The 15,630-nt window shown below is 44.9% G+C and overlaps 1 protein-coding gene across 7 annotated transcripts in view; it reads left to right on the top strand.

Moving 5' to 3' along the window:
- Positions 1-15,544, top strand: part of rab11fip5a (RAB11 family interacting protein 5a (class I)) — a 36,535-nt gene extending 20,991 nt beyond the window's left edge. For 3 of the 7 annotated variants that reach the window (XM_053844688.1, XM_053844687.1, XM_053844693.1), the window contains 5 exons: positions 4,949-5,460; positions 6,703-7,180; positions 8,288-11,683; positions 13,236-13,380; positions 13,557-15,544. In XM_053844688.1, the coding sequence (XP_053700663.1) occupies positions 4,949-5,460; positions 6,703-7,180; positions 8,288-11,683; positions 13,236-13,380; positions 13,557-13,814 (4,789 nt within the window). In that variant the 3' untranslated portion in view covers positions 13,815-15,544. Of the gene's footprint in view, positions 1-49; positions 2,973-4,121; positions 4,220-4,948; positions 5,461-6,702; positions 7,181-8,287; positions 11,684-13,235; positions 13,381-13,556 lie in introns of those variants that run through there. The other 4 variants (XM_053844692.1, XM_053844691.1, XM_053844690.1 and 1 more) reach the window with 4 other exon arrangements.
- The last annotated feature ends 86 nt before the right edge of the window (positions 15,545-15,630 follow it).

Below are 15,630 nucleotides of genomic sequence, written 5' to 3'. Positions count from 1 at the left end.
ATTACAGTTGACCACGTCGACTAGTGAGTCCAGTACATTGTGACTTACTTGCCGGAACTCACCGTAATGTTGTTTATTTGAGCGGCCATAGTGTTATTCATGAAACTCGCATTTCCTTTTTTGCTCATTTCTAAATGAGTGGCAGAGGACTTGAGCAAACGGGCTTCGACTGTGTGAAAGTAAAGTTTGGAGCTCATCGCATCCAGCTGTGGAATGTAGTTTGGGTCCGTGTGTGGTTCCAAGACCTCAGACCTCACTGTCACCGCATCCCGGCGAGCTTGTCCACCTTCTTCTTCAGCTCAATACCATGCCTCCATCGCGACTTTCCAGGTTGGCCTGTGTTACCTTGTCGGCTCGTTGGGGTTTTAAGTTGAGTCTAGTGGGATAACATGGTCGTTTCACTTGTGAGAGATGTTCAGTGGTTGTGACTAGTTCTGGTGTGATCTTTAGTGTAGTCACTCAAAGGACGGAACGTGTGTTTGGCTACTTTATTTGTTTATGTTTTTCTCATTTTGTTACTTACATCACTGAGATGTGAGCAAATACCAATTAATACGCTCTTTAAAATCAAAGTCACAACATTTTACATGTTCAGTTTTCTTTAAAGATTTATGATCTATACGTTCACGTTTTGCACGTAGCCTATCAGTTACAGTTGCACCAGTGAATAAGATTTCTGTTTCACAACACTTTAGGAGCTCTTTGATTTTGTAATCTTTTGTAATGTTTGTCATCATGACAGTCTTCGTGTGCACCCTTTTTCATTGTGTATTTTGTGTGTCTATTTCTGGTTGTGGTTCTGGTTTCATGCAGAGCTTCCTGCAGTTTTGTTTCAAAAGTCTGTTTAGAAACCACTTGCACATAACGGCCTCAGTCTGTAGCACGACAGAAGCAGGCTGCTGACAGATTTTCTGTCCTGCCCAGACCTTCTTCCCTATTTTAGAGCAGTAGAACAGACAAACTAACCACAACGGTCCCTGTTTCCGTTTCACAATTCTCCTCCGTCGGACTTAAATATCTCTCAGGCCCACTGCCCCCCGCAGAGACTCCCTCCTGGCTGGATAAAATAGCCTACTTGTCATGTAATTTCAGCCCTGAAGGCTGGTTTTTCTGGCCCACTGGTTTTAGTGCAGGCGAGTACGTTGCAGACCTTTGCCAAAAAATGTTCTCCTTCTTATCTGTCTGAGGTGAGGAGCAGATGAGATGGTGTCATGCAGGGATGGGTGGAGGGTCAAGGTTTCCTGTTATTGCAAGATTGGGGAATGAGATATGCTGCTGTTATGCTCTGCTGATCAGGAATGAGACTTGAGATGGAACAAGTTGTGCTTGTCTAAAATGGTTGACAAGCTCTCTATCTCTTCTTAAGCTGAGGCCACGGCACCATCGCGACTCAAAACATCGGAAGTGTGGGACCATTTTACCAGGGATGCATCACAAGGCGCACGGTTCATGCCACATTGTGGTCAAATAAAGATCCAATATAAAGTTTCAAACAACAGGTAGCGCAACACTTGTGTTTACAACAATTTACATGCTTTCTTTCTGTTTTATATTTTCTGTTTTTACCATTTACAACGCTACAATCAGAGATGTTGTCATTCCGTACACGGCCAATCGTCGAGGTTGACTGTGGTTACTTTGAATGGATGTGATTCAAGCTGACATTAATATACTTGTCCATTTTTTAATTACAGTGCATCAGTGCGTTACTTGGGATTCAGCATAGAATATTTGAATGAAATTTTGAGGAAATTATTTGGAACAGACTTGATATTCAAGTCAAAAGCATTAGAACCACAAACTCTAGAAGTTATTTTGTATGATTTGCTACTGGCGATTGCAAACGCAATATCACTACCCAGGAAAATATTTACTTGTACTATTCTCGATGCCTCGGAAATAAAAAAAAGCGACAATGAATGTTTAACATAAGGAACAGAACAGCAGATAAATACTGAAATGAATTAAAATAATGAAATAATTTGGGAGAAATACTAACAAAATTAAGACATCGTGTTTTCTGTAAAATAGAAAAAGTAAACAACCCAAATATGTGTTGGGTACTTGATCCTCACCACTGTGTATTTCCAAGGATACCGGAGACTGGTGATCATATTTTTCAAAGAGTAGAAGGGGAGTTGGCTGCAACTTCTGAGGTTTAGTTGCAGGTCGACTTCTTTCTGCTTCAGTTGTCTTCAATAGAAGAAAACAGGTTACCGAGCTAAAGGCTGCGAGCTGTGGCTAACGGCTAATAACAACAACAACAAAAAACCCATGAATGCCAGGCAGACCATCTTTGGTTATCAGTTGAGTACAGTAGGATACATGAGGAACTCCAGCTTTGTGAACCTGTCAGAATTTGTCATGACGGCGTCACTCTAGTATCTACGTCCATTGCATTGTACTCCCAGAAAGGGCCCTAGTCATATATCTATAGACGATTGAGAGGAGCATTTGCTGGGCTTTCACCTCTTGACGCCCTCCGCAACCTTGTTCAGTCCAAATCAGGGATACACAAATGTAATTTTCCTCTGGTCTGATTTCTGTCCGCAGCTGAAGGTCAGTGCAGAATGCTGATGAGCGAGTAAGGCTTTGATGCAAAGAGTAAACAGTGGAGATATCGTTACGGGTTTACGTGCATATAACACTGGAGGATTTTGGAAAGCGTGTCAGTTGTCCGTAGGCTGAGGGTGGACCGGCTTCGTCCAGAGTGCTGCTGGAATGTGGACCCCACCTCTGCTGGAGGGAGGAGCAGCTCAGTCAGAAGGACGTCTGACACTATTGTTGGATCATCGATGTGAAACCAGAGTCCACACCTCAGAGCCATCTGAGGTGGAAACACTTTCACAGCTGTGCTGAGGAGGAGCTGAGCAGAAAGGAGTTCCGTTGCTTGGAAACTGCACATCGGGATTTTCAGACTTCTGGATGCTCCTCTGTTGGCTGCGAATTAGCTTGGACACAGTTGAGCTTTGGTTAGCACTTGTGATTTGTTTGTCTTCCGTGCCAGAGTCAACACGGCCTGATTGTTGAACTTGTACCTCTGAGCCCTTCAGTCTTTCCACAGCGAAAACAAAAGGTGTTTTCCTCGTCTCCTCGCACACTGCGTTGCTTATTTGTGACACAAAGGTCACGAGCTGGTTGATAGCATGAAGGAAAGACTCTCTAATAGTTTTTGCTCTAGTGCAGCTACAAAGCATCAAGAATAACTGAATTATACATTTTTCTCATGAGAGTCAGGTTTGGTCTTGATGTTTTTGTCCTATAAAAATACATATCCACACTGCTTTTGGTTTGAACTTTGGTTATTACTTCTAGTGGATGGAAGACTTCTGACTAACCCCCACCCTTTTTCCTTTCCTCTGGAAGTATTGTAATCTCCAAAATTGCATGAGCATCAGTCGTCTTACTTGTCATGTCATATGAATATCATATTTGATGACATATTAGATAAATAAATGAACAGGGCAGGGGACTCTGCTGGTGGGTCTAACTAATGTTATTGTTAAAATGTTTGAGATTAAACAGTTTATAGTAAACACCAAATGGTTATGAGTGGTTTATGATGGGATGAATTCCTTAACAATAGTTACGTTTTCCTAGATTTGTGCTTTTCATACAGATGCCTGGAAAGTGACCTGAGAAGTGATTGTTTTGTTTTGTTTTTTAAACATAGACCTGTACATGGACTACCTGTGCATTGCATTGTTAAGAAGCTAGTCCCAAATCTGCACTGCAACAGTTCCCGTTCTTAGCACATTTATCATTACAATAACTGAATTTGAAGTTGCATTTTTTTTCCTTTTTCGAAAGTGTTGTAAAATTCAAAGGTCATATTTGGATTGCACTGCAGTTTTTGAACCAGACCACGAAGAGTTTAATTTTCACACCTCTGGATAAGGGCGTCGCCTTTGATGTGAGTCAGTGTTGGCAAATACAACTCTATGCTGATGACATTTCAAAAGGAAGTGGCTTTTCTTCGAAGCGGTGCCGGACTGAAAAAAGGCCCTTTGATTTCTGCATTGCCCCACTTGAAGTGTAGCTTTCATTTCTGCTCGTCTTTGGTGTCTTTCATCACCGTTTTTTTTTAGGCCCGCCCACTCTCACACCGGCACTTTGAAACGTGACAGTCAAGTTTTTGTTGACTCATCGTTTCTCTGTGACAAGAGCTTCAAGCTCTTGAAGAACCTGGAGGGTTCTTGGTGAGACGTGGTCATATGGAGTGAGTCACACCATTCATTTGAATTTGACGATGGAATATTGATCAGCTCTTTTTCAGTCAGTGCTGATCAAAATTTCCCACGAGTCATTCTGAGATTTTACATCAGATAAACTTTTTTTGAAAACTTTTTTGTGATGAGTTTTATCCATCATTTTATTTTCTTTAGTCTTCCTAGTCTTTCCTTCATTTTCTCGTGTTTTTAGAATTCTGCATTTTTATTTATTTATTATTTTACACAGGTTTGTTCTGGTCCTGATCCTTAAATGGTATATAAATAAACAATTTCATGAAACAGTTTTTAGATATTATTATTACAATTATTATGATTATTGTTGTTGTTGTCGTTGTTATTAATGGTCTTGTGCTTGTTGTCTCTAAATTCTTCTTTTGCCTCCAATAACAATAACATTAAATAGGCAGGAAATGGCCGCTAGCATCACATGATCAAGTGGTAAAAGAGAGAGGGAATGGGGAATGAAAGGAAGTCGAGAGAAAAAAAGAATTTATTTTGGGTTGCTGTTTTGGTGTGTAGTGGGAGCAGTAATGAGGCAGCAAGGACTTTGTGGATCCCACACAATGGCCTCGTAAATGTAATAGTTACTCACCACTGCAGACCAGACCTGGACAAGGGTTTATTTGGCTGCGTAGAGATGCAGAAACACTGCACAATAGTCAATGATTTGGCAGAGCTAATGCCATTTTTTAAAATTGCTGTTTTTGTCCGTCCAGATGGTACAGACTGAACTCAAAGACGGGGAAGAAGGAGAAGGAACGAGGAGACATTCAAGTCACCGTTCAGTTCACCCGGAACAACCTGACAGCCAGCATGTACGACCTTGTCATGAAGGACAAGAGCGGCTCCACCTTCGGCAAGCTGAAGGAGCGCATTAAGGGGAAGAAGAGGTCGAGCGAGGAGGACTCGTCGTCCGCCATCTTGCCCGGTGGCTACGGCTCTCTCTACCGCATGCGCCAGCGGCTGCCCAGCGACGGGGGCGGGGAGGAGGACTATGAGGACGACGAAGGTGGGGAGGCCCGGCGCAGTAAGATGAGAACTTTTTTCCTGAGAGGGAAGCTGAGGAAGTCGTCAGACACTCGGTCCAGTACGTCGCTGGGCTCAGAGAGCAGCGAGTCCTCGTCACGAGGGGGCAGCTTGAGTCCCACAGCTGGGATAAGTGTGGTGGTCTCCGATCTGTCCAACTCCCCGAGCAACAGCAGCAATCTGACGGCGGACAACAGCCCGGGTGAGTTCACCACACTCATCCCAAAGACTTGCACCTGAGGACCAGTCGGGGAGCTAGATTTTCCTGGGGGCCACATGATGTGACTGTATTGCAGGTCCGAGAAAACCAAAAGAAACGGATGTACCGACGCCTCTGTAGGATGAGTAAACGAGAAAGAATAGTGAAAAAGGTTGAAACGCTGAATATGTGCAAAATTCAGTATATTTTAAGGAACAAAAAATATTTCAATTTGTGACAAATGAGTCTATTAGTCCATTTAATTGATCTTTAAATATAAATATTTACAGTGGGGAATTGTAGATATGCAGAAAGAAATCAAAGTTTTGGCCTAAAACTGATTTTTTTTTTCATTAATGAAAATGCTAACAGCAGAAGAAATATTTTTCTTAACAGTAATTTTCATATTTCTGACTCATGCTACTGCTTATTTTAGCAAGCATCCCCTTCAGTAGACACTTGAAGGTCGCATCCTTTCATTTTTTTTGTGTTGGAGTCACAAGTGAACTAGTGGGAGCACATTGTGCATCTTTCTTGGTCCTCCTTAATGGTCCACCTTAAAAGGCAGAGTCCTGCTCAGACAGTGAGGGAGCAGTGACATTGAGAGCTACACTTTGCTCATTGACAAGAGTGGCTGGGATCCCAAGGTAGGGAGTCAAAACCCCTGTGCAGGGGGCGCTCTGGGGAGAACCCTGGTTAGATTAGATGGCCTTTATTGGTTAAAACTCTATTTAGAATTCTGAAATGGTGTCAGGGATCATGTAGAATTGCATGGTGACATCGCATTTAAACATACACTGGCTCATTTTATTAGTTGCTCAGCCTGTTCTATGCACTTAACTCTCAATTTATCCATTAAATTGCTCCAGATAGAACAGTGCTTTTAATAGATATTTCACAGATGAGTTCATGCTTGGGATGCATTTCTTGCTGATAAATTCTGACACAAACAAACTCCAATGTTGTCCATGATTTGTGCGTTCTTGTCAGTGAAGTTTTGTTTCAGCTGAAATCTGTGTTAAAATGATTTTTTTCCTGTCAGGTGAGTGAGTGTTTCCTGAACCAGATGTTCAACAATGCATTCCAGAGTCTGCGCCACGTGTTGTTTTTATATCTTGCATCTGATCTGACAGAACTTTTGTCCGTCTGTGACGAAACCTGCCCAACAGGTTGTTTCAGTGATCGAGGCATCGCTCCCATCATCGCATAACTCTTCATCTCTTTTGTGTGCGTTTGCCTCTGCAGAGCACGTCGGAGATCCGTCGTCTCTCCACTGTGAGTTCGGCGACGACACCAGTGAGATCACCATAGCAGTGCCTGAGCTCCCGCCGTGCGTTAATGGAAGCCATGTGGACAGTGTCCAGCCTGTAGACCCCGGCGCAGGAGTCCGCCAAGGATCTTTAGGCCTGGGACTGTTGCAGAAGTCTCTGCCCATATCCACGTCACTCCAGAACCTTAGCCCCAGATCGCTCACGGACCTGCCCAAAGGTGCAGCAGGAGACGGGCGTCGCTGGTCCTTTGATAGACCAGGTGATGAGGAAAAGGCAGCCATAGCAGCGGCGCTGGGAAGAAGGGAAGAGGACGCCAGCTCCAGACAGATTCCTCTGCTCAGGATCCCTTCCTACTCCTCTGTGAAGGAGGCGGAAAGTCAAGAGAAGGAACAGTCAAACCCCACGGAGGTGAAGCACAGGGGATGGTTCGGGTCCAAGGACAGCAAACCTAGGTGAGTCACTCGGATCGATCTTCCTTGTTTTGTGTCATTTCACAGAATTCCAGCCTCATTATTTCTGCCAGTAACGTAATTTACTGCATTAATTACAGACTGATTTGAATAATGTGATGAAAAATGTCCACGTATCAAAGCGACATTGCACCTGGATCATTATACATTTGATCATCCTTTTAAGTCAAAATACAAGACTCGTGTGTTCATGTCCAAAAACGTATCATTTAAAATGTTTAAAACACAACAGATTCAAGTTGAATTTCTGAGGTCATAATGCGCTGTGTGACATGTGACGGATTATCTTTGGTTCTCTGATGACATCTAATGTGGAGGTATGCTGAGAGATGCGTCTTAAGATTTCTCTTTATAAGTAGCCTGGTTTGTGCTTCTGAACTTATTCGCCCCTTTCCGACTTTATTCCTGATTTATTGCACAGTATATTGGAGGTGTTTCCACTTTCTTTCTGCTAAATGTTTGGGCTCAGTCGTAAACTTGTTCCTTTGGACTTCGACAGTTAAATAGCAAAGCTGTAAAATCACCTTACAACGCTGAAGTGTTTTACTGAGAAGCACCTGCTGGGTGACTCCAGGGCAGCGATTCTGAAGCACAGAGCACGTCTTGCTTTGCTGCCAGCTCTGTTACTATACATCGAGACTACAGGCCCAGATTCTTGGGAAAAATGCCAAATTGGCATCACGGACTTGCTACTTCCTGCTGCATCTGCAGGATTACATCACAGACACTATTGGCCGACTTCATTGTGTAGGTTGCAAGTTACACATGGTAGAGCAGACCACTTGAGTGTAGGAAATGTAATCCACAAGGTCACTGAGTTTTGCATTTAGCTGGGAAACTAAGTGATAGTGATGGTATATCGCCACATATTTGTCTAAAAACATACATTGTAATGCAGTAAAAGTGGAGAGCAAGTCGTTTTTATCTGCGGGGTTGTGATCCATGTCTCATTTCTGTTGAAAACACACCTGGCATGAGGATGCTTTTCAGTGATAGGCTCCTCCGTGACGTCACACCGGCGGATTGTTCTCAAACTTGTCGAGCTATCGTCTGAAGATTTTACGTGCTGATGTCCTTTTCCTTTCACAGCCTGGTGGTGTCACCTAAACTAGATCACAGCACTGAACCTCCCCCCTTTGGTCACGCTGTAGATTTGGTGGCCCCCCTGTACCACACTAACCCTTTCTGTAGCTCACAGGCCACTCCTCCTCCCCCTCTGTCCACCTGCAACCCTTTCTTCCTGCTCCTTCAGCAGAACCCGTTCTATGAAGACATAAACAGAACTCAGTCACTAAAGCCTGCGTTGCCTCCTCTCCCTTTTCTCTCCAGTGCCCGCCCCCCTATTACGCAACTCTTCCCGCAGGCCAGTAACACTAATCCCTCCCTGATTCCTGACAGCTCGAGCATTCAGCCAATCCCAGGATGTGATGTGGAAGGAGATGAGGCTTCAAATGCTTCCCCTAAAGAAGAGAAACCACTCAGCAACCTGTCCGACCTGTTTGTTAAGGAACAAGACTTGGATGAATCATTTGACACGTTTGCCGCTGGAAGACTTTACTCCCCTCAACAGACGAGACTAGATTGTCAGGAAAAAACAGCAGACATTTTAGCAAAGGTAGAACCCGTAACAGATCAAAAAATGAATCCTTTTTTAAGCACTCTCCCAGACTCCTCAGTTGGAGCCCACAAAGGCTCAAACCTTCCTCAACTCGACTTGTGTTCATTTGGCCTTGACACAATTCCTGAGGATGAAAGCTTTGAGAACAACAATGAAATGCCCAACTCACCTGAAGAGTTAATCCCTAAGAGCAGCACTAATACTTCAACCAACACTAATAAGCTTAGCAGCAGATCCCCAGACCCCAGTTCCTCTGGTCTCGGAAGCTCCTCGGAGGAAGATTTCCTCTCCTGCAACTCTTCTTATTCGGCATCCGACAAAGTGTCTGCTTGCTCATCGGACGAGGGTCTGGATTTTTCCTCTGGCTCAGCTCCTGAATCAGCTGTAATCCGTCCCATAAACAAGTCCGAGTTGGAGGAGGAGACCAGTGACAGATCTCACGAGTGGTCTTCATCTGATGGACTGCAGTCTACGGTTATTCACAGCCCGGCGAATGATGAAAAGGCCGTTGTAGAGCCTACCCAAGAGTCCATTTCATCCCAACCTGCTGTCATTCCTGAAGGGGACAACACTGAAGTGGGACATTCAGTAAGCATCTCCAGTGTTGATTCTCCGGACCCACTGCCTGAACTCCCTGTTTCTTCAGAGCCACATACTCTACAGGAGTCTATTATCTTGCCAAGGTTTGACAATGCCGAGGAGGAGAAGCGTACACCTCCACAGCGACAGGGTTCCCCAGGACCAGCTCTAGATAGTGACCTCTTTTCCAACCATCCGTCCTTCATCACAACATCCTCCCCTGATGCTAAACATCAAGATTCGCCCTTGGAAAGCACGGCGCTGGAGAGCAGTTCCAACCCGCCAGTGATGTTTCTTGAATTTCCAACTGTCCCTGGTCCTGATCTGGACACCTCACTCTTGCACACTCAGACATCCGAACATAGCAGTGCTCTCCAGAGTCTATACATCAGCACAGACTCACAGAATTTCCACAGCTGCCACTCAAATCCCTTCACCAGCAGTTTTGACGGACCCGAGGGCCTGAACTCTGCTAACTCAACACTCTGTGGTGAGCTGAGCCAGATGGTTGATGGGACCGACTTTGGCCAAAGCAGTACTGCTTCAGAGATCATCCATCCTTCAGAGAGCCCTGCTGTTTCTGTGAACCAAGATGAAGCTTCTCAGATAAGTTTGGAAAATGTACCTCAGGAACCCTCATCCTCATGGAACCCTTTTGCTGGTATGTTGTCCGAATCATTTGATAAACCTTCCGTCATTCTGGATATGAACATATGGGGAACGCCTAGTGAGGAAAAGCAACAACCTGAGGACTTTGAAATCACACTAGACTCAAAAGAAACAAGTGTCGAGATCACCAACGACTCGGCTACACAAGACCCTACTCCTGATTTCAGTAGTTTTGGAGATACATTAACACAATCTGTTGACGAAAAACCACTGGGTGTTCAGAACAAGGACCTGCCGGCAGAACCTTCTGTAGAAATGCAACAATCCGAGAGCATGGACCAAACAGAAACTCCTGAACCAAGTTTAAAGATTACAGATGACTTGTTCTCGCAAGAACCTCCTGCAACGTCATACACTTTAGATACTTCACTGGCGAAATCAGTTGAAGATATTTTCGATGACGAGCTAAGGGCAGCCGCTGCTGGAGATAACCAGGAATCTGAGAGTTTGGACATTGATGTTGTCCAAGCAGAAACTTCTCCTAAACCAACTGACACTAATGACTTACTTCCACAAGAACCAGCTGCCTCTTTGAACACTTCAGTAGGTCAGACCTTAACTGAATCAGTTGCTGAAAAACCTTGGGTTGTTGATACTGAAGACCCATGGGGAAGGTCAGATGGAGAAATCCAACTATCTGAGAACTTTGGCATGGCTTTGGACCGGAAGGAAAAGTCTGGGCCGAGTTTGTTTGAGGCCACCAGCGACTTGGGTCCTGATAAGTCTTCAAATTTGGCTGATTCATTTACAGAACCATTTAAAGAACCTTGGAGCGTTTTCGACAACGACCCTTGGAGATCACCTAATGAAGGAAGTGACAGCTTCGGTATTGCCACAGAGCAAAGAAACGCAAGCTATTTCACAGCAGCTGGTTTATTTCCACAAGAACCAGCTGCCTCGACGAAGAGTTCAGCCGATTTGTTCGCGACATCAGCTATTGAAAATCCATGGGGCATTCAAGACGATGACCCGTGGAGCGTGCTAGACAACGCTGCCGTGGAGCCGAAAGAAACCCCTCAAAGTTTCATTATGCTCAATGACATTATCCCTCTTGACGTTTCTACAACCACCAGTGTAGGTGGCGCAGGGTCAGAATCAGCATTGGATGACCCGTGGGGTATCCAAGATGGTGACCCGTGGAGTGTGCCTGCTGGGGAAATCCAGCGGTCTGTGAGCTTTGGATTTTCCACGGACGCGTCACTAACCTCTTGGCCCAGTGTAATGCACACCAAAGATTTTTCTGCCACGTCAACAAACCTAAACGACTGGACGGAATCGGTTGAAAGTCCTTGGGGCGTCCGAGACGACACGCAGACAGGGAAGGCTCGACACCGCTCCCAGTCTGTCGGAACACTACCAGCCAGCCTGCACAAGGAAGTCGCTCCCTTCTTTGAGTTTGACTCCGTCATGCTCCAGGATCCGTCCTCCTCCCAGCCTGACCTCCCCTCTCTAACCTCTTTTGCTCCTTCTTTCATCCCTGAAAACGGTAGTTTCTCCCTTCCCTCCAATTCTAACACCTCAGCGAGGTCACCACCTGACATTGTCGGACCTCCAGTGCCAGCTCTCGCCATTGCACAGGAAGTAGAGCAGCAGCAGCAGGAAGCCAATCAGCGGACGAGGTGAGGCTACAGCCGCTCTGTTCTCAGAAAAGAAGGTGGAGGGAACACTTTTCTCTACTTCCTGGAATCTGTCTGCTGCACCCTTCACCTCAAACATTCTGCTCCTCTATCAAGGACCCTTGAGCGTTCCGGCCCTCTCTCACATACATATCTGGGTGTTAACAGGTCTGCACCACTGCAGTCTTGTGTGTGCGCGTGCGTGTGTGTGTGTGTGTGTGTGTGTGTGTCCTGGCTCTGTGGTAACAGGATGGGAAACCAAGCCTCGGGCCAATTAGCAGTTATTATTTTGCCCTGATTCCCTCCACACACACCTCCTCGCTGCAGCACACTCTCACAAACACAGACCATCCCCCATCCCGCTCCCATTCTCACGGAGACACACACTGATTTGCCAAAATCTCAACCCGGAGCCGGAGTCAAAAAAAAAAAAAAGAAAAGAAAAAAAGGTGTTGTTGTGGCACTGATAACGTTTGCGCTTCACCTCAGGGAAATTACATCTTTGACACCACCCTACATGTTTTGATTGCGCTAAGGAACCCAATTAAGTCTTTGGGGTTTCAGCTAATTCAATTTTCACTGGCGTCTAACACCTGTGTGGAAATCTTCATCCTTCCGTTTATTCACAACTTCCAGGAATGGTGGATCTGGAGCCACTTTGGAGGACAGAGTGTGTTGTCTAGGTTGATGTCTCATTCAAATGATATCATACTTTAAGAGTTGAAACGTATGTTTCTGCTGGTGGCGAAACACGGGGAACTGCGTGAACCCTCTCACGCGCTATTGTTACCATGACAACAACAAACATTCAGTCTTTCATTCATTCATTACCTTCTGCTACTCCCTTAATGGGGTCACTGCAACTTTAGGAGGGGGGACACCCTGGAAAGGGCTGCAGTCCGATGCAGGGCACAACCTCTCATACACTTGTTTTTGATCGTGGGAGGAAACTAGAGGTCATCCACGTCTCAGCCTGGATTCAAACCAGCAACTGTGTTGCTGCTGCTATTGACTTTGTGTTTGTGTTGTTGACAGAATACTTCTTCAAATCAAGTACTCAGACCTGTTCATTTTGCTGGTTAGTAACTGATTTACTCCACTAGAAAAGGAGCTAATTACCAAGGAAAACAACTTTTATCTTATAACAAATAATTGTTTTTCTGAGTCAGCATGAAGTGCATGAAGCAGCATTTAATCGACAGGCACCTGCAGCGTTCATATCTATTGAAGCTCAAAGAAACGACGGCAGGTTTTCAACAACATATCTGCTGCTCATTCAATTGAATTCTGTTTGTGTCCCAAGTTTCTGTGGCATGCGGTCACTGAAACAATTTAGCCCCAAATGTTAGCTGGCAGAAGTTGTTCTGTGCCTTGGCAAACCAATATCATGTCCACAGTTTCACCTTTCCTGTGGTTCCTAACCAGCAGAACATGCTTCCTTTCGAGTCTTCCAGGGGAAATTTTAATCTTTTAATCTTCCAAAATGCTTGACCTCCACGGTGGCGTCCAGACAGAGTCAGACAGACTGTTGGCTAATGGACTTTCTCCCACTCAGCCCTCATCCTGTGAAGCCCCTCACGTCTGCCACGCTGGGTGAAGAGAAGCGCGGAGAGGGGAGGTCCGTTCTGGAGAAGCTCAAGTCCACCATCAGTCCTGGGAAGAACAGCCACCTCAGCGAGCTGGAGCCGGAGAGGAGGAAGGTAAAGTTGACTCCTGCTCCATGAAGAAGGTGATGCAGACGCCAGCTAGTGGCCGACTGGTGCTACTGCAGGGTTCTGATCCAGCGGTGTCTTTTTAATATATCTAGGGTTTTAACAGAAACCTAGCTGTTTTAAGTGTTTAATAGTTAGTTGTTTTGATGCATATGTGCGTTCAGTCTCTGACAGGAGGAGCGGGATCCTACTACCACCTGACCCACAGCGAACTGGTGGCCCTGCTGGTGCAGCGGGAGGCGGAGCTGGAGAAGCAGAAGAAGGAGTTCCAGCAGCAGAAAACCCTCCTGGCCAAACGGGAGGTGGAGCTGAAGAGGCTGAAGCCGCAGGTGCGGGACCTGGAGGACTACATCGACACGCTGCTGGTGCGCATCATGGAGCAGAAGCCCACGCTGCTGCAGGTGCGCACCAAGCTCAAGTGACCATCGCCACAGCTCCCCGGCCTCTTCACTGCTCTGCTCTCGTCTTTTGATACCAACGTTGAAGCACCAAGAGATGCTGAGGCGGCCTTTTCCAGCCGGCATGCTTTACTGAAACACGTGGGTGAAGTCGGGCTGAGTCCTCAGGTTGTATTCAGGTCACTCACTTTGGTTTGAAGCTCACCGAGAAGTGAGTGTGTGTGTCTGTGTGTGTATGAGGGAGGGTCCGGAATTCACCCCACCACTCGCTTTTATCACATTTGTTATTATGCAGATGAGCTCCTTTCTTAAGACAAAATGAAATTAAACTGGATGTCACTCATCAGTGAACGTAGCTTTCTGCCACATGCTCCATCCAGTCACAGCGACGTTGCTCGAGTTTTCAGTGTAAAATCCCGCACCCCGCTGCTTTGTCCCAAAACAGCACTGGAAAGCAGGAAAATAATTGGACAAACTGACATTTAAATAATGCTAGAAATAACGGTGGCAACATATTAAATATTATATATTAATTAATATATATTTTATTATTATTGGCCGAATTCACTTAAGCAGCATTCCATTTGTACGTACATTGATTTTGGATTATTTTGCAATTGCTGCTTTAATAACCCAAATTTGTCATTTTTTGTCATTTGATTATGAAACATAAGTGCTGCCTGAATTGGTTAATATCAAGAGAAATAAATCATTTAAACAATGAGGGCCGAAGGATTTGCTCCTTGTCAGCCACCTGAGTCGAGGGCTCACGGCCTGTGTCGTGCGCAGCCTCTCTGCTCTCAAGCGTCGGACCTCTTTGTCAGTGTAAACTCTCGCGACATGCTGCTACTTGACCGCGCTCCCTCAGTTCCCATGTTTCACGTCGGCTGCTGCTCTGGCATGCGTTCTGCTACAGTTTCAGGTGTTACAGAGGGAGATTAAACACATTTACAGCGTAGATATGCCATGTTCCCAAGCCAAACGCTGCCTTATTTGAGTTTAATTTTGAAATCACCAACTTTCTTTCTATCTAGCACTTCATTTTACATGTTCGGGCAAGTTTTATGAAAAGCCATTTTTTGTCTTATGCACAACAATACATTTTAGGCTTAGTGGTGGTAGGAGTAGATGCAGTGATTTACTGTGAGATGCCAAAAAAATAGAAAAAAAAAAAGCCTTGAAAACAATTCTGTGGAGCAGATTGACTGAACAATGCCACTTTATACAACATTTGTGGATGTTATTGCACTAGAAACCAGAGCAGACGTCTACTGTACCTGTCTATTGTTGGTGGTATAGTTAGTCCATGCACTTTCCTGACTCTGAGGAGCTTGTTTTACCTACTGAGCTAGTTGTGTCAAAAGTCTCCACAGTCACCTTAAATCTGCCGTCAAATCCAGTGAGTAAATAAACGTGTAGCTATTTGAAATCAGCACTTAAGACGTTCAAGTTTAAAAGTCCATGTCTTCCATTTTAGAGACGTTTTTATTTCAATGTTCTCGGTCGTGCCGCCCGTGGAGAGGAGCGTGTGAAAGGAGCGAAAGTTTACAATTCTTGATGCAATTCTGTTTCACAAATTTTGTATATTTAATAAAGAGTATTTTGTGTTTCTTGCTCAGCGGATGTTTGTCGAATGATTATTTTGATCGGCTGTTTTGGAGACACTCATTTTTTAACTTCAGGCCATGTACTTTAAACACGAATGGATCTGTTATGATTTTAAATAATTGTAGCATTAAAATATTTTTCTATCATTCTGTTTTCAATAAATTAGCTTCTGCTGGTGCTATAGTTCCATGTGGGATTTTTACACGAGTCAGTGCCATTTTAGCCTGGTGAA

The sequence above is a fragment of the Synchiropus splendidus genome, chromosome 16 (assembly GCF_027744825.2).
Source record: "Synchiropus splendidus isolate RoL2022-P1 chromosome 16, RoL_Sspl_1.0, whole genome shotgun sequence".
In the NCBI taxonomy this organism is placed as follows: domain Eukaryota; kingdom Metazoa; phylum Chordata; class Actinopteri; order Syngnathiformes; family Callionymidae; genus Synchiropus; species Synchiropus splendidus.
This window is presented reverse-complemented; position numbering and strand designations above follow the sequence as displayed.